At 44.4% G+C, this 24,902-nt stretch overlaps 2 protein-coding genes across 2 annotated transcripts in view; both read left to right on the top strand.

Moving 5' to 3' along the window:
• LOC147625441 (PRKR-interacting protein) overlaps positions 1-24,073 on the top strand; it is a 57,688-nt gene extending 33,615 nt beyond the window's left edge. Inside the window, exon 2 of the mRNA XM_086818774.1 lies at positions 23,455-24,073. Within this exon, the coding sequence (XP_086674900.1) occupies positions 23,455-23,763 (309 nt within the window). The 3' untranslated portion in view covers positions 23,764-24,073. The remainder of the gene's footprint in view (positions 1-23,454) is intronic.
• On the top strand, positions 3,917-5,865 carry LOC147625442 (uncharacterized). Its single transcript, XM_086818773.1, has 3 exons — positions 3,917-4,815; positions 4,964-5,125; positions 5,250-5,865. Exons 1-3 carry the CDS (start codon positions 4,447-4,449, stop codon positions 5,442-5,444), a joined length of 726 nt encoding a protein of 241 aa, XP_086674899.1. The 5' UTR covers positions 3,917-4,446; the 3' UTR covers positions 5,445-5,865.
• Positions 24,074-24,902: the final 829 nt, after the last annotated feature.

The following is a 24,902-nucleotide window of genomic DNA, read 5'->3' as shown; positions in this document are numbered from 1 at the left end:
GGTGTAATTTTGGTTATATGATATACTTACTATTGGATATCTATTTTGGAATATCAAACGTGGCGAGGTAATGGCCATTGTTGACTCACGATGGCATTTCATGCATCGTCCCATTCATGGGATTGCAGCATTACTCCATCCGATGTTCAACAAGGTCGAGCTCCAAACAAACACGCAACTCAATTTGCTCAAGGCTGCTTACATGTCTCAAGTGCTTAGCTATGATGACATGGTAACCTTTGATGAGGAGTTGGTCGTTTACCGCAATGGGGTGGGAGTTTTCTTTGGCAAGTTGAATGCCTCATCAGTTCAGGGGAAGGTGAAACCACTTACGTGGGACATCCATGGATACCAGGCCAAAACTGTCCAGAAAGTGGTCTTTAGATTGCTATCTCAGGTTTGTAACTTTGAAGTTCTTAGTTTGTACAATGCAGCCAATGTGTAATCTTGTCTTTTGACATTTGCTAGTGCTATGTGGCATGTGTAGAGTTGCTTTGCTGGTGCATGCGAGCGGAATTGCAATGCATACTCTCTTGTGCACACTAAGATCCGTAATCGCTTGAGTACTTGGGAGTAAGAGAGGTTGGTGTTTTGTCGATCCAACCTCCGTCTTTTGCGCACACTCAAGACAGCCACTGGTGTGAAAGAGGTAAATTACCTGCCAACTCGAAATGTTTATTATTAAACTTCATTATGCGTAACCTCGTGAGCATTGACTCTTGAGTCCTAATGAATGCTCATGAGCATTGAGCATTGAGTATTGACTCTTGATGTGTGTTATGTGCCATGTCACATGTGGCAGGTGGATCCCTTTATCTTCGATAGGTCCCTCGCTCATACTAGTGATGCGGAGGCTTAGCTTCAGGAGGATTGGTTGCGAGATGAGTAAGAGGAGATATACCGAGAGCTTCACAGAGAGCTTGAGAGCATAGATCACAGGGTTACACGTGCTCGATCACGAGCTATGAGTATTGTAGATGTGATGCTCATGGAGCTTCTACTAGCAGTCCAAGTGGTCGAGGCCGTCGTGGTGGGTTTGAGGGCGAGGCTGTGCTCAGATAGCTCAGCAGCGCGAGTCTCTTGCACATGATGATGATGATGATGGTCCCTCAGATGAGGGGTCCATAGATACGAGTGACGCCATTCCTACAGTGCCGATGGTCAGAGAGCTTGACTATGACTTGGATGGCAACATGTTGATGGATGGAGATATTTCTTCAGAGTTATCATCTGGTTTAGATGAGTAGCTAGCTGCTATTATAGTTTATAGTTACAAGTTTTTTTTTTTGGTGACTAGTCTAGACTTAGCTTTGTTTGTCAAGCCCAAGCTCTTAGTTTGAGGAGCCTAGCCTCTAGGAATATGAATTGAGATCATATTCTTTGTAGTATCATGTATGACATATGTCTACAGTCTTATGATTTTGGATTTATCCATGATCCATCTCACTTTCATCTCTGTTCATTGTTTAATTATTTTATTTGATATTTGCATTTGCCATTATCACTTGTGACTTGTAAGTTGTAAGTTGTGCAAAATTAAAATTAAAGGTTGTATAGTATTAGTAAGTGCTTTAATGTTCATTGATGAATCTTCAAACGTCATATTTCAAAATTTTATAAGTAAACTATAAATTTTATATACATATATATGGGGGGCAGTGTTGACTTCATTTGGAATCTTTTCAGCACGTTTTTCAAACGTACTAAACGTATCGTTCACTACGTTTGGAACCACCTTGTCACAAAGGCGTTGCCTCGAGAGAAGTTTGAAGCTTTCCGCAAAGCTTTAGGCTTACTCTCCTATAGAGAGTGATCTGCTACCGAGCTTATACAGGTTCACATTGCCACTATAGGGGGGATTTATTGACATCTATGCTATGAGTAGTACCACATGTGAACATGGGCTAACCAAGGGTACTTTTCTTCCTTTGGGTTTTTTCCCTTGGACATCTAGTGTGAAAGGACACTTCCATTATTATTGTATTTTGATATTATGGAGTCAACTCTTGAGCTCCACACATTCTATGCTATCCCTCTTTGTGTGAGCATGAATCACGATCTATGTAGTGTTCTTGTTGCTGTTTATTCTCTGCGTGTGTTTGTATGCGGAACCCTAAACCTAACAAAAAAACTAAAAGATGCTTTTCCAAAAAGCAGCTCGAGGGCCAAAAAGCAAGGCCTTGAAGCTAGAAAAGCAATAAATCAAGAACTTTTTATTATCTCTAAAGGTTTTCCTGAGCCTGTCATGAATAATTCAAGAACTTTCTATGATCTCTAAAGGTTTTCCTGAGCCTGTCATGATTTGTGGGGATAGGAGCATTCTTGGCATTCCTATGATTTCTCATCTCCAGTCCCGATGAGCTATCTGCAAGAGAGCAGAAGGAGCATTGATTTATGTTCGTGCTCAAACAGTTTCTATCTCATCGATAACAACTGTCTCATCTTCTTCTTTAGTTCCTTAGTTGGCAGATCTCCTTTCTCATTCAGACATTTTGCTTAAGGATGATCTCCCACTCAGTTTTCCACCCTCTCATCCTGAGGATCATCATATCGATTTGGTCCCTGGCATGGTTGATATATACGTACGTACGGATCTGATCCGTGTGGGTTTTTTTTTGGCTGAAAATCGCCGAGCGTGTATGAATGGGCGCCCGCCTGGCGGCTGGCCTTTGGATAAATACTAGGCCTTTCAACTTTAATTATTGGACTCCAGAGAGCGTGCGTTACAGAGAGGCGAGAGCAGAAAGTTTTCGAAAAAGACCAGGCGACCACAGCGTTGGAACTTTGCCGCCAGGCGTGCGTGTAGGTAAACTGAGCATCTTCCTCTCTCTCTCTTTCTCTCCCTCTTGAGTCTTGAGTCTTATCTCTTTCTCTTGCATATGTGCTGCGCACTTGGCAGGTGCAGACAAAAGTCTCAAGAGCCATCATGCCTAAGCCAACTAACCCGTATTGGCAAGAGCACACCAATGTGATCCGCATTGTCAACACGCCAGGGCAAGCTGGATCTGGCACGCGACGATGGCAATGCAAGTATTGCAACTTTCAGCTCACCAGTACCATTTCTCGCGTCGTTATGCACTTGACAGGCATTGGCACAACCAATAACTGTGCAGGGTGCAAGGCAGTACCAAAGGACATTAGGGATAAGTTGATTGCTGAGAATTTTCCAGCAATGGGTGCAGGGAAAAAGGTGAAAGGTAGTCAACAGACACAGGATGCTCTCCATGATGCACTCTTGGGAGACTTGGGTGGTTCTTCACAGGTTCAGGAGGAGCAGCCCACTGGCAGTAGGAAGAGGGCTCGTACCATGCATGAGCAGCAGGACTATGTGGAGGATGATGGAGAGATGCATGCACCAAGGCAGACTACCTTGCCTTCTCGAGTGGCCTCTCTTTCTTGGGTGAAGGAGCGCCAAAAAGTGGCTGAGATGGAGATTGCTTGCACTCTCCATAGCCCAGGTTGGACACACAGAGGATTGGTCGGGGTTGGAATACAATAAGATGCGGACCACTACGCTTGAGGAGCAGAAAGCATTGATAGATAAGGCATTGGTACCAGTGAAGGCAGGTTGGGGGCAGTTTGGGTGCACCATCATTTCAGATGGCTGGAGTGACATTCGTAGGCGACACATCATTAATATTCTTGTGTCGTCTTGCCTTGGCACGTACTTCTTGCGTGCTGTTGATGCAGGAAAGGCTGGAGAGCGGATTACAGGTGAGTTTATCTATGAGCACATCCGGCAGGCTATACTTGAGGTTGGCCCAGAGAATGTGGTGCAGGTTATTACTGACAATGCCTCCAATTGCAAGGCTATGGGTGAGATGATTGAGGCAGAGTTTAAGAACATTGTCTGGACTCCATGTGCAGCTCACTGTCTTGACTTGTTGATGGAGGACATTCGGAAGTAAACATGGGTGTTGCCTATTGTTTCCGATGCCACAAAAATGACTACTTTTTTTCGCAAAAAGCACAAGGCATTGGCTATCTTTAGGAGTCACAGTACACTTGACATGGTGCGGCCCTTGAAGACCAGATTTGCATATATGTATCTTGTGTTGCAGCGACTCTATGCAGTGAGGGATCCACTTCTACAGACAGTAGTGGACCCGAAGTGGAGAGAGATGCATCACGCACAGGAGGAGTCCACTAGATACATACAGCGGCGGGTGCTTGATGAGTCCTTTTGGTCGGAGGTGCAGGCTATGATAGTAGCATTGCAGCCAATTTATGTGTTGCTGCGTGTCACAGACATGGAGGGCTCCACCATGGGCCTAGTCTGTCATCTCTTCTCAGAGATGAAGACACACATCAGAGGCTGCAGATCACTGGCGCTTGATCGGTATGTACTTGCTTCTGCAATGATTACTCTAGAGTCTATTAAATATTTAGTATAATACTATAATGTATAATAGTAAATACTATAATCAAAATTCAGCCTGTTAACTAATGTTGCGTCAATGCTTTTACAGTCGGGAAGAGATCTTGGCTATTGTAGACAAGAGATGGACATTTATGAGTCGGCCCATTCGTGCGATGGCTGCATTGCTTCATCCTTTCTACAAGAAGCCAACTCTTTTTAATGACAGGAGTCTACTACAGGGCAAGGATGCGTACATTGGCTTGATTTGCGAGGAGGATGAGCAGTTGGACATTGATGCAGAGCTCGCAAGCTATGAAAATAATTTAGGGTCATCCTTTACTAGAGCTGTGGCGTTGAGGCCGGAGGCAACGAAGTTCTCTCTTACATGGTGGCAGAGTTATGGAAGACAAGGTCTTCCAAAGCTCACTCGTATCGCTTTACGTGTCCTCTCACAGGTAAAGTTTTCTATCTTTACATTTTTCATACATGTGTTATGGACCTGGGACCATGGTTCATTGTCCACTGTCTATTGTCTATGACCATGTCCAATGTCCATTGTAATTTGTCACCATTGACACGTCACAATGCACATGTGACATGTAGGATTGCTCTGCTGGTGGATGCGAGCGCAATTGGAGCGCTTATTCGCTAATTCACACGAAGATCCGTAATCGACTCAGCACTGCACAGCTAGAGAGATTGGTCTACTGCCGAGCAAATATGAAGCTTGTGCGAGATTACCACGCTTTGGGGACACCCAAGCAGGTTAGAAAGTTGAAACTTTGGGCTAGCGTTTATACATATTACAAGCGAATATTTGTAATTACTAATTGCTACTTTCTACGCTGTTAATAATGTGAACACTGAATTGCATTTTGTTTTTTAACAGACAGATCCATCAAAATTGAAGTTGGTCTCGGAGGGGAGTGCAGAGGAGATTGAGCAGCAGCAGCAGCAGCAGCAGCAGCTTGTGAGAAACGATCAGGAGGAGATTATTCGCATGCTGCACAGAGAGCTGGAGAGTGTGGATCGACGTGTGACGAGGTCACGTGCGCGAGTTCTCAGTCTCCCGTTAGTCGGGTGAGATGCAGGTCCAGAAGTTTCACGACGAGAGACCATTCGGCGAGGAAAGCTTCCTGTCCGTACTCCTCGGAGACGGGCAAATGAGGCTGTTCCTCTCATTCAGCCTACGGAGGATGATGATCCAGGACAGCAGAGTATGATGGCAGAGCCAGAGTATGATGAAGAGGGCAACGTCCTGACAGATGGGGACTTGCTCTCTTCAGGAGTGTCATCATCCTCATCCGATGAGGAGTTTTGAGATTCAGAGAGTAGAGTCTCGAGAGTCGAGTCGAGACTCTTTGTTATTGCTTAGTGTTTTTTACTTTTGAGTCTTGACTCTTGACATCAGACATTTATGATTTGTTATTTGTATGCTCTAGTATGAGCCTTTTAGGTTGACATCAGACATTTGTTATTTGTATGCTCTAGTATGAGCCTTTCTACGTCTATTTTGTCTTGACAGCCATTGTGTCAAGTATATGATGTGTGTTTTGAAATTAGTACATACTACATGCAAATTGGTTTATTTTGATTCTTGAATGTTTCAAACTTTTATGTACCTTAAATGTAGAAAGGTGTTGAATGTCCTATTGTTTGCCAATGGTACGTATTTTTACGTACATAAAAATTTTTACTGTACGGAACAACGTACAGTACGTACATATACACAACGTACAGTACGTACACATCAACCTTGGTCCCTGGGGCAGCACCTTCTAGTAAGTTTGCCGTGTAGAATCTGACTCATCCAGATCTTTCCACTTAACAAGAAACTCCGTGGTAAGCTTTTTCCGAGTCTCTTTCTCTCGAACATCTAGAATCTCCTCAAGAATTAATATAAAATGTTCATCTTCAATTTCAGGAACATAGGAGGAAACATCTGGTATAGGCGAATCTCCTTGAACATACTACTTCTTAAGCCAAGAAATATAAAAGGTCGGATGAATCTTTTCCCAAGAAGGAGGAAGTTCCAACTTATAACTGAGTTGTGAATTCTTCTTCAAAATCCGAAAAGGACCATAGAATCTAGGCCTGAGTTTCGGAAATACGAACTTTATTGTCTTATACCGATGAGACGCAACATATAGTAGAACAAGATCACCTTCGTTGAACTCTGTATGTCTTCTGCTCTTGTTTGCATTCTTTTGATATTTCTCTTGAACTCGAATCATCTAATCACGAATTTGAAGAATAATGTCTTGCATTTCTTGAACTAATTGGTCAGCTAATGCCACTTTATGTTGCAAAACAAAATTTGTCAGCATAACTAGTGTATGACCATACATTGCTTGAAAAGGAGTCATTTCGATTGCCGAATGGACAAAATTATTGTAGGCAAACTCTACCAAAGACAAACAATCTTCCCATGATGCCAATTGAGACTGAATATAATGTCGAAGCATTTCCTCTACAATCTAATTCACTCTTTTAGTCTAACCATCTGTCTGAGAATGATAAGCTGAACTGAACAAGAGATTAGTTCCAAGAGACTTGAATAACAAAGTCCAAAAATGTCCAGTAAACTTCGGATCACGATCAGAAATAATCGACTTTGGTAGGCCATGAATCTTGAAAATATACTCCACAAATAATGAAGCAACGTCTGGCGCAGTAGCTCCTTTCTTACAAGGAATGAAGTGAGCCAATTTAGAAATTCGATCCACAACCACAAGAATCTGTGTTTCCCTTGGAAGACGTCGGCAAGGAAGTAACTAAATCCATACTAATACTTTCCCATCTTTCTTGTGGTACTGGCAAGGGCTGAAGAAGACCTTGAGGTAATTGTCTACCAGGTTTCATCTGTTGACAAGAGTGGCATGCTGCAACAAACTTAATAACATCTTGTCTCATCTGAGGCCAGTGATAAGACGACGTCAATAATCTATACGTCTTGTTTACTCCAGGGTGTGTTGCATAAGGTACTTCATGATGTTCACGCAGTAAAATCTTTTGCAAATGTGCATTGTGCGGCACGCATATGTGATCTTGATAATAAACAAGACCATCCATAAGAGAGTATGAAGCATAAATCTTCAATTCTGAAGGAGTCGGCTGTGTCGAATGCAAAACATGAAAAGCACTTGAGAAATCCTTATTAGTAAAATACTGATCTTTAAAACAATCTGGGATCTCCATTGTCACTATAGAAATTGCCATCACGGTTGCTTGAGGCATGCGACTAAGAGCATTAGCCGCAACATTCTGAAGGCCAGGCACATACTCAATAGTCATGTGAAAATTCGATAAAAATTCAACCCATCTGCCTTGTCAAGGATTCATCACAGGCTGAGTGAAGATATACTTTAAGGAATGATAATCTATCTTAACAACTTAATCTGCTCCAAGAAGATAATGCTTCCAAGTACGATAAGCATGAACTATCGCCAAAAATTCCTTGTCATAAACTGGATACCTCATTTGTATGGTTGAAAACTTATGACTGTCAAAAGCAATGACACATCCAAGCTGCATAAGAACACCACCGGAAGCACGATCGGAAGCATCAATCATTACTTCAAACCCAAGAGTAGGATTTGCAATTGCCAGAACGAGAGGAGTAGTCAAGGCCTCTTTTAGTGCTGCAAAAGCTGCTTCTGCTTCAGGGGGCCATTGAAGCCTTTCTTACTTTGTCAACTTTGTTAGAGGGGCTGCAATTTCGGAAAATCGGTACACCTTCGTGTGATAAAAGTTAGCAAGATCCAAGAAAGATCAGAAATTGTCACTAGAATTGGCCACTTGACAATAACTTCAATCTTCTTAGGATCCACTGAAATGCCATCTATGGAAATGATGTGTCCCAAATACTCTAGATGAACTTTGAAAAATTCTCTCTTCTTCTTGTTGATGAAGAGAACATTGGCTCAAAGAATTGAGAACACAATCCAAAGATGCTCTTTATGCTCACTGATTGTCTTATTGAAGACCAAAATATCATCAAGATAAATGATGACAAACTTATCCAGATGTGGTCCAAATATCTCATTCATAAGAGTCATAAATGTAGCTGGGGCATTGGTTAACCCGAAATGAATTACCAAGAATTCATAATGACCATACTTCGTTCGAAAAGCTGTCTTGTACTCATCTCCTTGATGAATACAAATTTGATTTCAGGTCAATCTTGGAGAACACCTTTGTACCGAGAAGTTGATCAAACAGTTTATCGATGCATGGCAAGGGAAACTTGTTCTTAATTGTCAGCTTGTTAAGTGCAGGGTAATCAATGCAAAGACGAATTGAACCGTCTTTCTTTTTCACCTACAGGACTGGAGCACCAAAGGGACTCTTGCTTGGGCGAATATGTCCTTTGTCAAGAAGTTCCTTGAGCTGCTTTTGGATCTCTTGTGATTCTGCAAATGAGACACGATAAGGAGCTCTAGAAGGAGTACCGCCAGGGACAAGATCAATTGGATGTCTAGGCGGCAACTCGTTAGGTAATTCATTTGGAAACAAATCAACAAACTCTTGGAAGAATGGTTGCTGCAAATAGGAGATTGTTGATGGCGAGGCTGAATCGTCTACGTCCATTGCCTGCACCATGAGAAGGGCTGCTGGCGCATTTCTTTTGCGAATTAACCGCTTGGCTTGCAAAGCAGAAATGACTGGAGGAGGCTTATGACTGAAAAGTCATTGTAAGTGAAAACATTGATTTCCTTTGACAAATTGCAATGTATCATTTCGAAAAATGATTAAGGGATCATACTGGTGCAACCATGCTTGCCCAAGGATGATGTCATAGCGAGAGAGAGGCATGACTTCAAAATCCAGCTTATCTCGATAATTGTCGATTGAAAAGGATAACCCTGCAACCAACTTGTCGCATTCCAAGGTAGAACCATCTGCTAATTCGATTGTAGAAGGATGTTTATTCTGCTTGGTACGAAGATGAAGTCGTCTGACCATAGCGGTGCCAATGAAGTTTGTGGAACAACCGCTGTCGATCAAAACATTTACAGGCTTGTCTGCAACTGAACCAAGGAGGGTAAGCACCTAGGATGCCAAGGGGACTCGAGCTTGTGCAATGGTCTCCGTATCACGGTCATCTGCTTCCTGGGCTATAATTGGAGAGATTGTAGTTTGCAAGATGGAACTAGCAATCTTCTTTCTTTTACCTAATGCTGTCGGGCCAGAATCCGATGTCGAGACTTCAAAATTGGAATTCTTCCGGACATTACTGGTATCGGGCTGCTTAGGACACTCGAACCAGCGATGGTCACCACCGCAGATTGTGCACAAGCCATCTCTTGGGACTTTGTGGTTGTGTTGCTGGCGACGATTGGAGGAGTCTCCAAAACGACTTGGCCGAAGATTTGAATTCAAGTTCTGCTGCCGTTGCTGTCGAAAGTTTGATTGCTGTCGAGGCTGTTGTTGACGATCTCCTTGTTGAGAAGTCGAGTTCTGCTGTCGTTGTTGTCGAAAGTTTGATTGCTGTCGAGGTTGTTGTTGACGATCTCCTTGTTGAGAAGTCGAGCGCCTTTGGAATCGATCTTGTTGCGGTTGTTGTTAAGAAGACTGGCCTAGATCTTGTCTGGCACTGGAAAATTAATATCGTTGATGTGCTTTGCAAACTGAATGGCATCCTGGACTGAGGTTGGGTTGTACTTCCGAACTTCACGTCTAAGTGATGGATGTAGACCTTCCACAAAGTAATGGAGCTTGTCTGTCGTCGTGAGATTGGCCACCTCGAGTTCCAACTTCGTGAATTGGGTAATGTACGACGACAAAGAGCCACTTTTGGAAAGAGAGCGAAGCTCCGAAAATTTGCTTTTGCTGGTTCAAACTACTTGCGAAGGGCGTGCTAAAACTTGTCCCAAGTGGGAGTAGTCTTTTGATCAGCTACACGGCGTTACCACTATAAAAAGGCCGTGTCCGACAAGAGGGAGGAGGCAAATGCGACTTTCTTGGGCTCTGACAGATTATAATTCCCAAAGTACAGATTCATTTTAAAAATCCACTGGTCTATTGTTCTTTTGTTTCTTTTTCCATCGTACGGTTGAGGTGGTTTTAAATCAATTTTCTTAGAATTATTGGTTTGAAATAAGCGATACAATATTCTTACGTCTTCGTTATCGACATCTGGAGGAATGTCAACCAGATTGTCTGCAAGGGCCGCCATTGAAGCTCTGGAACTGGAAGGAGAGGGCACTGCTACAGCCTTCATTTGGATGGCATCCATCCGGGAAGTCAACTTCTCCATCATTCGCTTGAAATGGAGTTGCATTGTCAGCACTCGAGACCGGAGCTGCTGCAACTCGCTCGGTGGTTCAACACAGTCTTCTTCATCATCTATAGGCTGGGCCAGCCGGTCCATATCATCATCTGCATCACGACCTTGTCGGTCGTTGTCGTCACCATGCTCTGCCATATCTCGAACTGCAGCGGCTTCGGCGGCGAGACGGGCTGCTTGAGCCCTAGTGAGGACCATCCAATGGACAGCCCGAAGGGTGTGGCATGGGGGGAAAAACTCTCGTTGGTGACGCTGCTAATGACCACCCGATAAAAGGGGTCCTGAGACAAGGGTTCACCAGGCTTGCGAGTGGGAAGAACCGGAGAGGCCAGAGAAGCAATTACCACCGGGGAAGCCTCGGGAGTAAGTAAAGGCTCGAGCACCGAGGGTGAGGCGACTGGAGAGGGAACTACCGACCGCAATGTGTAATCAGGAGTGGCAGGCCGACAATGGAAACAACAAGGCAGCTCCGCAAGCTGATGCACCTGATAACTGCCCAATTGACACTTGTCGATAACTGAACACAGATGTGGCTGTCGGGTGAGAATATGGGTGTAATGTTTGAGATAGCTTGGTTCGGCGAGGATAAATATACCCCAAAGTCCCCAAAGATCAATTCTGGGAAGGGAAAAAGCTAGGGATAAATGATAATTGATGGTTGGTTCAACATCATCATCACCAAAGGGCAAAGAAAATTGTACCTCATAGTCTACTGCATTGTTACGGGCTGATTTCGATTCTAGTAGGGCTGGCCGGCGCCTCTGAGTGAAGAATTGGAGTGGAATCCACTGGTTCAGAATCGGGTGCAGCACTTTGGGGTTCCGGGAGGAGATTGGGACCTCCGGGACTGGGTCGGAATGGACTGTCTCTGCAGGAGAATTGTGGAGGAGATTCAAGAGGTCAGGCTCATCAATGAAACTAATGTTGGGAATGTCTTTGGCCATTGCTGCAAGTGCAGAGAAAAATTGGTAGCCCGAGCATGTACGTAGGAGATGCACCCGGAAAAGGGTCTTAACGCGGGTGGAAGTTTACGCAGTGTAGCATGATGGTGATCATTTTTTTTGTGTAAAAAAATTATTATTATTTGTTTTTTTTAATAAAAAACATGACCAAGCTGGCTGCGGCTGGTCGGGTTGGCTGTGGCTGGTCGGGTTGGCTGGGCCATGGCTTGTCGGGTTGCTTACGTGTCTAAGCAAAGGCTTTTAAGCCTTATAACATAAGCCTTGGTTTTTTTTTTTTTGGTTAGAATGTCGTAAGTCGTGACCCTTCATGAGGGTGCCGATTCGGCCCAAACGTTGCCAACCGATGTACAAAGAGTGGTGAAGATGCCAGAACGTTTCAAGGTACCCGAGTATCTCTGCAGCATACTATCTTTTTTGTTTTTTGGCTTTTTTACAGAATTTTGGGGAATTCATAAATTAAGCAAAATTGGAAAAATTAAGGGAAATTGGATGGGGCATTCTCTCTTGCTCTTCCATACAACTCTTGCTATATCTAATTCTAAGGCCGATTTGTTGATTTAGGGTTTTTGATTTTTAGGGTTAGGGTTAAGGGTTTATGAAGCAATCCACTTTAATCTTTACTCACAGGAGATAGAGAGAGAATGTAGAGACGACACTAGTGACTAGATTGGGTCCCAATGTACCCACTTAAGGGCCCCCTCTCGCAAGCAAGAGGAGTATTTACTTTATTGCTTTGGAGAACTTCTTTACAGTGCATAAAACTTAGTGAAGATGGTTGATTGAGGAATGCCAAATGCAAGGATGATGTAGACCAAACGTCATCGAAGCAACAAACGGGTTGAAGACAATTGTGAAGCCATTTCGGAGAGCATTATGCACACCTAGATATGCTAAGGGAGATGCAATACTGAAGGCTGAATGCTGAAGATAGCTTTTGCCTTGGGCTGTAGCACAATGTCATGTGCATGCACATGTACATGCTAATCCTAGGGGCTGATCCTTCAAGGGCAATAGATAAAGAACCAGTTTTGGACCAGACACAAGAGCTTGTGCTACTAGCATGGGCAAGAATATCTTGTGGAGGACTCAGGAGGCTGATAGCCAGCTCATGAAGGGAATATAGTCATGTCGGCTGTAGCAATAATTGTCCAGGACCTGGCCAACAACAGGTCAGCGAGTCCATAAGGGATTCAAGGCCTGTAAAAGGCTGGGCTAGGTCATTGTTTTGACTCATTCAGTCCTCCAAGGGGCTGAGTCATAGAATAGGCTTAGATTAGGTGTTTCCACCTTTTGAGGGGCAGCCAAGGGCTAGCCAAGAATGTACCCTTTTTGTACTATAGAATATACTGAAACTCAGCTCTCTCTCTCTTCTATCCATCTCTCTTGCTTGCGTTTTGCATTAAGTTGTTCCAGGATAGTGTTTAGGGCGAATGAAGACTCCCAGAGCTTCCGCATATGACATTGGTATCAGAGCATCAGGTTCAACAAGGCTAAACACTGATTCAGTCCTAGATGAAGGTGCACAGTCCAAGGAGCGTAACACAAGGCATGGAAGAAGTTCGCAGGAGGTTGGTTGGTGGTGTTCCACAAGACTCAAGGGGAATGGCAGTCCTGTGAGTCGGATGCCACTTGGGGCATACCAAGGAAGGCTTTCAGGCAACGGTTCCAAGGGAGGATGATCCTCCAAGGGGTGGAGTGAGAGTGCCAGACTCAATACTCAGGAAAAGAAGACTAGAGAAAGTGTTCAGGTACAGGGCATGAAGGTGTTGGGGTAAAGGCATAATGCCCACCCTTATAGTGTGTACAAGCCCATAAGTTATAGTACATAGTACACTTAGTACTTTTAATGTACTAAGTGCACTATGTGTACTAGTGCAATATACATGTGTGATAGGGGAGTCACACACTCATGCCTCATGAGTTGACTTATCCCCACAACTCTCTCTCTCCCTTGTTCTTCTCTGTGTATGTCTCCCATGAATGAACTCTAAACCCTAATTCTGGTTTTCTCCCCATCAACTGGTATCAGAGCCCTTAGTGATCCCTCCCTTCCTCTTCTCCTTGATGATTTCTGTCCAAAGTCTGTTCTGGTCGTATCCTGCTTCCATCAACTGCTGGTCGCCTGCTTCCATCAACTGATTACGTGGAGCTGGTGAAGTGGTAGACTAGGCAGTCGTAGGCCTTTGTCTATACTCAGGCGAAGACTAGCGCTGCTGGCGGAGATAGCGCTGGGCGTACATACGCTAGGCGAAAACAGCAGCTGGGAGCGATGGCGTAGAAGGTCGCAGGCAGGCGCTAGGCGTAAAGCCACAAAAATCGCAGCGAACTGAACGAAGCGATAGGCGAAGCATGAGCTGGCCAACTGGCGTAGATGCGCTAGGCGAAAGCAGGCTTGAGCGTGGAGGCGAGCGAGTGGCGAAGGCAGCAGCGGCGCTCTCAACTGACGTGCAAACGTGGCGTGAACGAAAGCAGCATCACTACACTTGCAGTCGACGAGTCGGGTGGCGCCTACACTTGCAATCGACGAGTCGGGTGGCTGTCCGCCTGGGTTCGCCTTCTACGTCATCGCTTGGCTAGATTCGCCTAGCGCTGGCGCTACACGCAAGGGGGGTAGGCGCCTGGTCGTATGTAGCGCTGCTACTCGGTGAAGAGGCCAGAAGCGAAGCTGGTATCTCTTGAAGCCCTTCAGCAGAGGTGAAACCAGCCGTCCTCCCTACCTGCACAGCTGCAGGATCATCAGCATCTGCATCAATACAGCACCAGTATATTCATCACGCCCCCCCCTCTCCTGCAACAGAAATCAACCTACAAATCAGAAAAAAATCAGAAATTTCAGAGGAAATTGGATGTCGAAATTTGGGGCTTTTGATGTAATTGTGCAATTAAGCACTCATACATGCTGTATGATGTGAAAAATCGCACATTTGGGCAAAATTGCAGCAAATTGCAGTGCAAATCAAGGGGCTTTTGTGCCGATTTGGTTGATTTGCATGCAGGCAATCGCATTTGATGATGTGGATAATGTGCTGATGCCTTACAAGCACTCAATGTGCCTGTAAATCAAGGGGCTTTCATGTATTTGATGTATATGTGGCCAGGGGGAAGCATCGTGAACACTCTGGATGCCTTCATGTGCGCCAATGTACCATGCATGATCAGAAATTGATCTCAAATCAAGGGGCTTTTCAAGTTCGTATGCTTGTTGAGCTTGGCAAAGCAGCAGGCAAGCCATTTATGCCTTGAATCCTCAAAAATCAGCTTGCAGTCAAGGGGCTTTTGCCCAATTTCTGTTCGGGACTGTTGTATGCAGTGTTCGAGACTGTAAAAGTCTGATTTTCACTCATTTGGACAGCCAGGAGAGCATTTATTGCTACTGTACCTGCTGGTACAGATTTGGCACAGCTTTGTGCAAGTTTTGGCATGGCTGTACACTGTTTTGAGTGACCAAAAGGTTCAATTTCAGCTGCTGAAATTGCCGGTACAGGTTTGGTACATCATTGGTGAGCACTTGGTACTGCTGTACAGTACTTTGGAAGGGCAAAAGAGCACATTTAAGGTGCTGTCCAAAATCTGCAGCAACCAGATTTTGGTGTTTTCATCACATAAAGTGGGAGAAAAGTTGCATTCTTGCTTCCGCAGTGGGAGATAAAGCTTGGGAGAACATTTGTGAGCACTTTGTGTGCTTTGGGTGCAGTGTTTGCACATTTTGGGTGCAGTGTTAGCACATTTGCAGGGAGTCAGGCATTAAAGGTTGCATATTGCTATGGCAACCACAGGTGAGAGCTCTTCATTGCTTCACATCAAGAAGCTTGAAGGCTCGCATAACTATGATATTTGGCAAACCCAGTGCTACAATGTGTTGCTCCAGAAAAAGCAGCACAAGCCTATCAAAGAAAGGGGTGTGATGCCCGCTTCTCTTACAGCTGAAGAGTGGGAAGATATGGATGAGCTGGCATCTACTATCATGTTGTCTGTGTCAGACTCATTACTTTTCAGCATTCGTGAAGAGAAGACAGCTTGGGGAATGTGGCAGAGATTGCAGGACTTGTATGCCCAACAAAGTGCCTCAAGCAAAGTGTATTGGTTGAAGAAACTCATAGGTCTTCAGATGAAGGAAGGGGCATCTATGACAGCCCATCTCAATGAGTTTAATGGTATTGTCAGCCAAGTTATCAATCAAAAGCTGGCAATGGACGATGAGTTCAAAGCCACTTTTTTGTTATGCACTTTGCCAGAGAGTTGGGACACATTCAGGACAGCCACTAGCAATTCGAATGCTATGCTGTCATATGCAGATGTTGAGGGTGCTCTTCTTCAAGAAGAGATGAATAGGAAGAACAACTCTGTTGGAAAGTCCAATGCAATGAATGCACGTGGGAGATCCCAGCAAAGGGGGAAAAGCCAAGAAAGGGGAAGGAGCAAGTCTCGCTCCAAAAAGGATTTGGAATGCCATTATTGTGGCAAGAAGGGACACATCAAAAAGCAATGCTATAAATGGAAAAATGATCAAAAAGAAAAGGGAAAAGGCAAAGACAAAGACAAGGATGAAGCCAAAGATGTAAAGCCAAAGGGCAAAAGTGGAGTCAAGATCGAAGAAATCAATGTGTCACATGCAGGTGGCAGTGAGGATGAGGTCCTCTTTACGTCTTCACTTGATGCCCATTCACTTCTTACAGGTGGTCATGGTATGCACTCATGGATCATTGATTCAGGTGCCTCCTTTCATGTCACAGGTTGCAGAGACTTGTTTGTCAGGTACACTGCTGGCAATGAAGGAGTGGTTTATTTGGGTGATAACCATGCATGCAAAATTCTTGGCAGAGGTGATGTGAGGCTTGTATTTTCAGATGGCTCACAGCTTATGCTCCATGATGTCAGGCATGTACCTGAGATCAAGAAGAATCTGCTTTCTACTGGACAGCTTGATGATGCTGATTATGTTACCACATTTGGTAGTGGAAAGTGGAAGATTAGTAAGGGCTCACTGGTTGTTGCCAGAGGCTCTAAGGTGGACACTCTTTACTTCATGCATGCAGGTGTTTGTCACCATGCTAATGTAAATGCAACCGAGCTGCCGGAAATTTCTACGTGGCATAGCCGGTTGGGACACATGAGTGTCAAGGGAATGGAGCAATTGTCTCGTTTGGGTTACTTGCCTTCTCTAAAGTTTTCAAGTTTTCAATTTTGTGAGCATTGTATATATGGTAGGCAACTACAGTGCCCCCACAAGAAAGCTCTTGGACAGAAAGATGCTCAGTTAGAGCTTGTGCATACAGATGTATGTGAGATGCCTCAGCTTTCTTTGGGAGGGGCAAAATACTTTGTGTCTTTTATTGATGATGCCACACGCAAGGTGTGGGTTTATCCTCTTCGTTTGAAGAGTGATACTTTCTCAGTGTTTCAGAAGTTTGTTGCTCTTGTTGAGAATCAAACTGGCAAAACACTGAAGGCTTTGCGTTCCGACAATGGTGGAGAGTATATGTCCAAACAGTTTCAGGACTTTTGTGATGCTAAAGGCATCAAGAGGGAGCTCTCTACTCCTTATGATCCTCCACAAAACGGGACAGCAGAGAGGATGAACAGGACCATACAGGAGAAGGTCCGTTCTATGTTGTCACATGCTGCATTACCTCATGGTTTTTGGGCTGAAGCTGTTATGACAGCCGTTCACCTTATAAACAGGTCACCTAACACGAGGCTTGGTGGGAAAGTGCCAGAAGAAGTATGGACAGGGAAGCCTCCATCATACAAGCACTTGAGAGTGTTTGGTTGCGTTGCGTACGTGCACATACGCAGGGAAATGCGCACCAAACTTGATCCTAAGTCTGACAAATGCATATTCCTAGGATATGGTGACAGAGGTGAAATGGGGTATAGACTTTGGGATCCCACAAATAGAAAGATCATACGCAGCAATGATGTCATTTTTGATGAAACATGCATGTATAAGGAGCCTGCAAGGCAACAGGAGCCTGGCAGAGTCATCTTTGATGATGATGGACATCATGGACAACAACAAAGGGCTGTAAATCAGCCATTACAGCAGGAAAACCAGCCCTTAAATGGTGCTGAAAATGGTCCAAATGGACAGCCAGATATGGCAGAAGATATCCCTATGGATATACCACAGTTAGAGGAGATACCGGGCATGATTTTTCAGCCTTATGGCATGGAACAGGAGCCACCAATGGGTGATATGCAGGCTGGACAGCAACCTGCAAATGATGGTCATTGGGTACGGAGGTCCACTAGACCCTCCAGAGCCCCTGACAGGTTTGTTCCAGGGGTTGACTACTTGATGCTCACTGACTGTGGGGAGCCCTCATGTTACAAAGAGGCTTTACAGAGGGCAGACAAAGCTCTATGGGAGCGTGCCATGAAGTCAGAGATGGATTCTCTGCATAAAAATGAAACATGGAAGTTGGTGCATTTGCCTGCAGGCAAGAAGGTTTTGCCATGCAAGTGGGTATACAGGCTCAAAGTTGCACCAGATGCAAAGCCAAGATACAAAGCCAGGTTAGTGGCTAAGGGCTTCAAGCAGGAATATGGTGTGGACTTTGATGAGATCTTCTCTCCAGTGGTCAAAATGACCACACTTAGAGCTGTGTTGGCTTTGGTTGCGCATGATGATCTGGACTTGATTCAGATGGATGTGAAGACTGCTTTTCTTCACGGTGATCTCCATGAGGAGATATATATGCAGCAGCCAGAGGGTTATGCAGTGAGTGGAAAGGAGAAGCTTGTATGCAAGCTGAAAAAGAGTCTTTATGGGCTCAAACAGGCACCAAGAGAATGGTATCATAAATTTGATACATTCATGAAATCTCAGAAATTCAGGAGAAGTGACATAGATCACTGCTTGTACACCAAGAAAGCTTTGGATGGCAGTCTCTTGATTCTCATTTTGTATGTTGATGATATGTTGATTGCCGGGAAATCTCGTAAAGAGATGGATGCCTTGAAGCAGAGGCTGCATCAAACCTTTGATATGAAGGATTTGGGTGATGCAAATCACATCTTGGGTATGCGGATACTTCGGGACAGAAATCAGCATGTGTTGTATTTGTCTCAGAAGGAATACATTGGCAAAGTCTTGCAGAGGTTCAATATGGACGGGGGGAAGAAGTCTAGTACTCCTTTGCCTCCATATGTGAAACTCAGTGCTATGGACAGCCCACAGTCAGATAGAGACAGGGCTGATATGGCCAAGATTCCGTATGCTTCAGCTTGTGGCAGTCTCATGTATGCCATGGTTGCTACTAGGCCGGATATTGCATTTGCAGTGGGAGTGGTTTCTAGATACATGGCCAACCCTGGCAAGAAGCATTGGGAAGCAGTGAAAGGTGTCATGAGATACCTGAAGGGCACACAGGATTTGTGCATTTGTTTTGGCAAACAGGATGCATTAGTGCATGGTTATACGGATTCGGATTATGCCGGTCATCCAGATAACCAGAAGTCTACTACCGGTTATGTATTTACATTCACAGGAGGTGTTGTGTCATGGATATCCAGGATGCAGAAGTGCATTGCCTTATCTACTACAGAGGCCGAGTATATTGCAGCCACAGAGGCTTGCAAGGAGGCATTATGGCTATCTCGGTTAGTGGTTGATTTGGGTTATACAGGGGATATTCCATTGTTGCATTGTGACAGTCAGAGTGCCATTCAGTTGGCAAAGAACCCTGTTTTTCATGCAAAGACGAAGCATGTGGATGTGAAGTATCACTTCATCAGAGAGGTGATAGAGAACAAGCAAATTCAGCTTGTTAAGATTCATACGGATGACAACCCGGCTGATCTGTTGACGAAGAGTTTGCCTCCGGAGCGGTTTGCTCATTGCAGACACTTGATGGGCATTGGATGAGGCCATTTTCAGCCTTGATATGGCCTTGTATATTATCATGTACATGCTGATTTTTTTTTCTTTTCCTTTACTTAAGGGCACTTTGCCTTTAAGTGGGAGGTTGTTGGGGTAAAGGCATAATGCCCACCCTTATAGTGTGTACAAGCCCATAAGTTATAGTACATAGTACACTTAGTACTTTTAATGTACTAAGTGCACTATGTGTACTAGTGCAATATACATGTGTGATAGGGGAGTCACACACTCATGCCTCATGAGTTGACTTATCCCCACAACTCTCTCTCTCCCTTGTTCTTCTCTGTGTATGTCTCCCATGAATGAACTCTAAACCCTAATTCTGGTTTTCTCCCCATCAGAAGGGGTAGGGGACAAGATGGAACAGATGCACGGACCTTCAGCAGATTTGGTTGGAGTTGGATTTGGAGACCAGGCATGGTTTTCAATGAAAAGGTTGCCAAGAAGGGAAGGATGACAGGTTTGGGATGCCAGGAAGAGACAAAGGGATGATGACAGTCATCCAAGAACAGAAGTTGGAATCCCATCATCAAGTTTAGCAAAGGGGGATGTCATGTGCATGGCTAATCCCAGGGGCTAATCCTTGAAGGGCAACAGATAAAGAATCAGTTTTGGACCAAACACAGGAGCTTGTGCTGCTAGCACGGGCAGGAATACCTTGTGGAGGACTCGGGAGGCTATGATCCATCTCATCATAGTGGTTGAGTACTTTAGGTACGGTGCGGTATGGTACGTGTACGGTACGAGTACGTAAAGCACGCATCAAGATAAGTATGTTAAGTATGTTCACGTTTTTTACTATACATACATACATACATACATATACATACATACATACATACATACATACATATGTATGTATGTATGTATGTGTGTAAAATAAGAAATATCTAGCATCCATACAAAAATAGCATGAAAGACAATGGTAATATTGAAATGACAACTAATCTATTAACTACTGAGCAAAGACCACTGACTAAAAAATGAGCCAAATAAGTGTTGTACATTGAACATCATATTTGGTACGAAGACCTTATCCATACGAGGTACGGTACGTATGGAGTGGTACGGAAAGTACGGAAGGTGCTCATCGGATGAGTACGGGTACGGAATGCAAATCTCATGAAGGGAATATACTCGTGTCGCCTGCAACAACAATGGAATATTTTGTCGAGGATCTGACCGACAAGAGGTTGGCCAGTCCATAAGGGATTCAAGACCTATAAAAGGCAATTCTGGCTCATTGTTTTGACTCATTCATTCCTTCACCTTTTGAGGGGCAGCCAAGGCCTCTAGCCAAGAATGTACCCTTTTTGTACTAAAGAATATACTAAAACTCAGCTTTCTCTCTCTCTCTCTCTCTTCTCTCCATCTCTCTTGCTTGTGTTTTGCATAAGGTTGTTCCAAGATGATGTTTAGGGTTGAAAGAAGACTCCCATAGCTTCTGCATTTGATACACAATGAGTGCTTGGCTGAATTGATGTATGTACACAAGTCGAAAGACTCAAGCACACATACTTTTGCAATGTTTATAAAAGAATGAAATGATTTATGCAAGGGCTGAGGGCTTCTTATATATGCTCATAAGCTGGTGGTCAGTCATGTGGACTGCTGTTGGGTAGTAAATAATGTTCATGATTGCTGGCATTAGCATTAAATGCTCTCACTTCTCATCATCTCTTCACAGGTATGATAGAGGCTATCTTGGCTGCTGGCTGACACTCGCCGACAGGCTGCCCAATCCCCTGTAGGGTTGCTGATTGTGTATAAGACACCTTGTATGCCCCTATTGGTATGGCCCATGGTGGCCCACAAGCAAGGCTCATAGGCTGGCCATAGGGCCCGCCTAGAGCCTTGAATGTCTTTGCTAACACTTCTACATGCTTCTATATGCTTGCTATGCAAGGTTAGCCTACATGAACTGATTGTTCTCCAAGTGGGTGAAGTGACAGACTTTGACAACTAAGGCTTGGAAAGACCTACGTAGCTCGTGCCTGACATATCCTTGGACTAGGGCTCACAATGGGGTCACGGTGTACGACAAATAATCTTAAAAAAGGTACTACTTTTGTACGAGTATGGCATTGATGATGAGCAAGTATGTCACATTGCACCTTAGTGCATGGGTGCATGTGACATTGTGTCACATGCGGAAACTCAGGGAGTCTTCTTTCAGCCCTAAACACCTTGTAGGAACATGTAGATGCAAAATGCATACAAAAGATGAGTTTTCAGTACTTTCATATAGTACAAAAAGGTACAATCTTGACAAGCCATAGGCTGCCCCATAAAAGGTAGTATCACCTACTCTAAACCTAGTCTATGGCCTAACACCCAAAAGGTGAGAGAAGATCATCTGCGAGCCAAGCTCCTGCCATATATGGGCCTTTGAAGACCAAATGGACCGGCCGACCTTTTGTCGGCCAGGTCCTTGGACAAGGAAAATCCTTCCTGCAGCCAACACCATGATAAGTTTGTCACATGCAGAAGCTTTGGGTGTCTTCTTTCAGCCCTGTAGTACAAAAAGGTGTACAATTCTTGGCCAGCCTTGGGCTGCCATCAAAAGGTGGTGTTCACTAATCTAAACCTATTCTTGACCCTACTCCCTAGAGGAGTGAGTGAGTCCTAACAACTTGGCATAGCCCCTTCTATAGCTTTTCTTGGTGCATGAGACCTGGCCGACCTATCGGCGAGCATCATCTTGAATCCGACTTGAAGACTATGTCGGCCAGCTCTGATTCTGCAGTTGACAGGCTCCTGTACTTCCCCTGGGTTCTCTTGCACACCATCAAGCTTGGCTAATGCCCCTGAACCTGTGTTTTTCCTGCTACCTATCAGAGATTAGCTCATGGAATGAGCATGCACATGTCTTGCATACGACATCCCCCTTTGCTAAACTTGATGACGGGATTCCATCTTCTGTTCTTGGATGACTGTCATCATCCCATTGTCTATTCACGGAGTCCGAAACCCGTCATCCTTCCCTCTTGGCAATCTTTTCATTGAAAACCCGGCCCGGTTTCCAAATCCACGCCAAATCTGATGAAGATCTATGCATCTGATCCATCCTGTCCCCCATCCCTTCATGCCTTGTCCCTAAACACTTTCTCTGGTCTTCTATTCTTGAGTATTGAGTGTGGCACTCTCATTCCACCCCTTGGAGGATCATCCTCCCATGGAACTGTTGCTTGAAAGCCTTTCCTCGTGTGTCCAAGTGGCACCCAACTCACAGGACTGCCATCCCTTGGGCCCTTGTGTAACACCACCAATTAACCTACTAGGAACTTCTTCCATGTCGTGTTACTCTCCTTGGACTGCACACCTTCAGCCCTAAGCACTGCATAGGAACATGTGATACTCTCCTTTCAGCCCTAAGCACTGCATAGGAACACGTGATGCAAGTACAATCAGCATAGACAGAGAATGGAGAGAGAGAAATGACTGTATTTTCAGTATATTCATAAGAGTACACTGTCTGTGGCCTTAGGCCTTTCCAAAAGGTAAACAAAACCCTAATCTAAGACCCCATTCCATTGGGGAGTGTGATGCTAAGAGTGACCCATGGTCTAGCCTTTTATAGGCCCAGCACATGCCCAAGAAACTGGCCGACCAGCGCAGAAAAATCCCATATATTTATATATGCTGCCAACCTGCTCCATAAGCATTTCAGACCTGGCCAACAGGGCCTTTGTCCATTTGGCTGTCTTCTGTGCACACCTGGACCCATGCTAGAGCTTTAATCTAGATGTTTATCTACTGCCTATCCGGAGTAGCCTTGGATTAGGCATGCCCATGCACATGCACATGACATGAGTAAATGACACTGTGCTGACACTGCAGACCTATAGGTAACCTTAGCAAGCCAATTTATATTTTGAGTAGGAAAGGTAGATTGTCTTGTGTATTCTATCATAAGTTATGGCTTGCACTTTTTTGCTGACTTGCAATTTATTGTGGGCAGTATCGACAAATGCGACGCCGGGAACAAGATCGTCTTGCTCGCATGGAGGTGGATTATCAGAAGAGGAATGAGGAATCGGAGTTTCTAGCTCGGAGAGAGTCGAGGCTGAAGGTTGCAGAGGACCGTACTGCAAAAAAGAGGGCAAAGCGTCAGAAGAAGAAGCAAAAACGCATGGAGAAAAGGAGCAAGATGCAGCCCTCATCCGGCCAAGAAGCTGGACAACCCGCTGATTTGGATGCTGAAGGATCCGAAGAGTCGGAGTCAGAAGACGAGCGTGCCAGGGAGGCGGAAGCTAGAGTTTTCGGTTAGAGTTAATCTAGGACTGGAAAGGTCCATATGGTATAAAGCTGCACACAGTCCGTTTTCCCCTGCTTTGTATTCCCAACAAAATATGCTGAAGAACCTTGCCGATCTCCTTTATGGTTCTCTTCTGGCTGCTATCATGCCATCATCTTTCACTTATGATTTGATTGTAGTATGTGAGGATGTAACGTGTGCTATCTGATATACCAAAACTTAAGAGTTACTTTCCAAATGCAGTTGAGATTTCTTAATGACAAACGCATGTGCCAACATGTGTGGCTGTAACGGTCTCTCAATCTCTATCCGTTTTTGTAAACCCAGTTGTCAAAGTGCACCCCGCACTTGGTTGCCACATGGACATACTCAACCTAATTACCAGTTTTGGGTTGGTGATGTGCAGTGTGTCCTGTTGTGAGCCCTACTCTAGAGACATGTTATGCTAGTCGCCATCAGGGTAGGTTTGGGTATTTCTGGACAGTCTTCCACATAACATTGTCGCAGGGCTTCCCGAAGGGCTCGGGCCCCCTTGTCAAAAACTTCTCAGAGTGAGCAGAGGTGAAATGGTTGGGGTTGTACTGAACATGGTCCATTTTAATGCTGCCTGCCTATAAAAAAGTGGACAGGCGATATTCCTTGTCCACTTTAATGCTGCCTGCCTGCTTTGTTAAGTAATGAATATAAGGCTCATTTGAAAATAATAACGTTTGTAAATGAGGATCATGACACAATGTCAACAAAAAATGTTGATAATTATATTTTCAGCTCCTGCAGATCCATTTTCAATTCACGAAACGAAAGAGTTGGAACTTCTCATTGCATGAGATTACTTGTATGTTTTTTGACAAGTAACTGCATTTTCTCTATCAAGAAGGTTCTCTATGTCGAAAGTTGCCTGCATGTCACATGGCGTGAAACTGTGGAGCTCCATACTTGGAAGATCAGCATGGTACCTGCGATAAGATCACAAATTCTAGTGGTTCTTGATCCGTGCTTAGTGATGGTGCTCGATGCATGAAGTATTCAAGAATTTAATAAATTGAATACTTATATATGTATCAATTGATCGTTAGTTGATGGTATGTTAGTTTTAACAATTTTCTTTTGCTTGCTCTTTTACAATAACTTTGGAGGCGGGAAATTATGAG

The sequence above is a fragment of the Cibotium barometz genome, chromosome 24, assembly GCF_041138505.1.
Source record: "Cibotium barometz isolate CiBa-2024 chromosome 24, ASM4113850v1, whole genome shotgun sequence".
Classification (NCBI taxonomy): Eukaryota; Viridiplantae; Streptophyta; class Polypodiopsida; order Cyatheales; family Cibotiaceae; genus Cibotium; species Cibotium barometz.
Note: the sequence above shows the minus strand (reverse complement) of the source record. Positions and strands in the feature narration are given on the sequence as shown.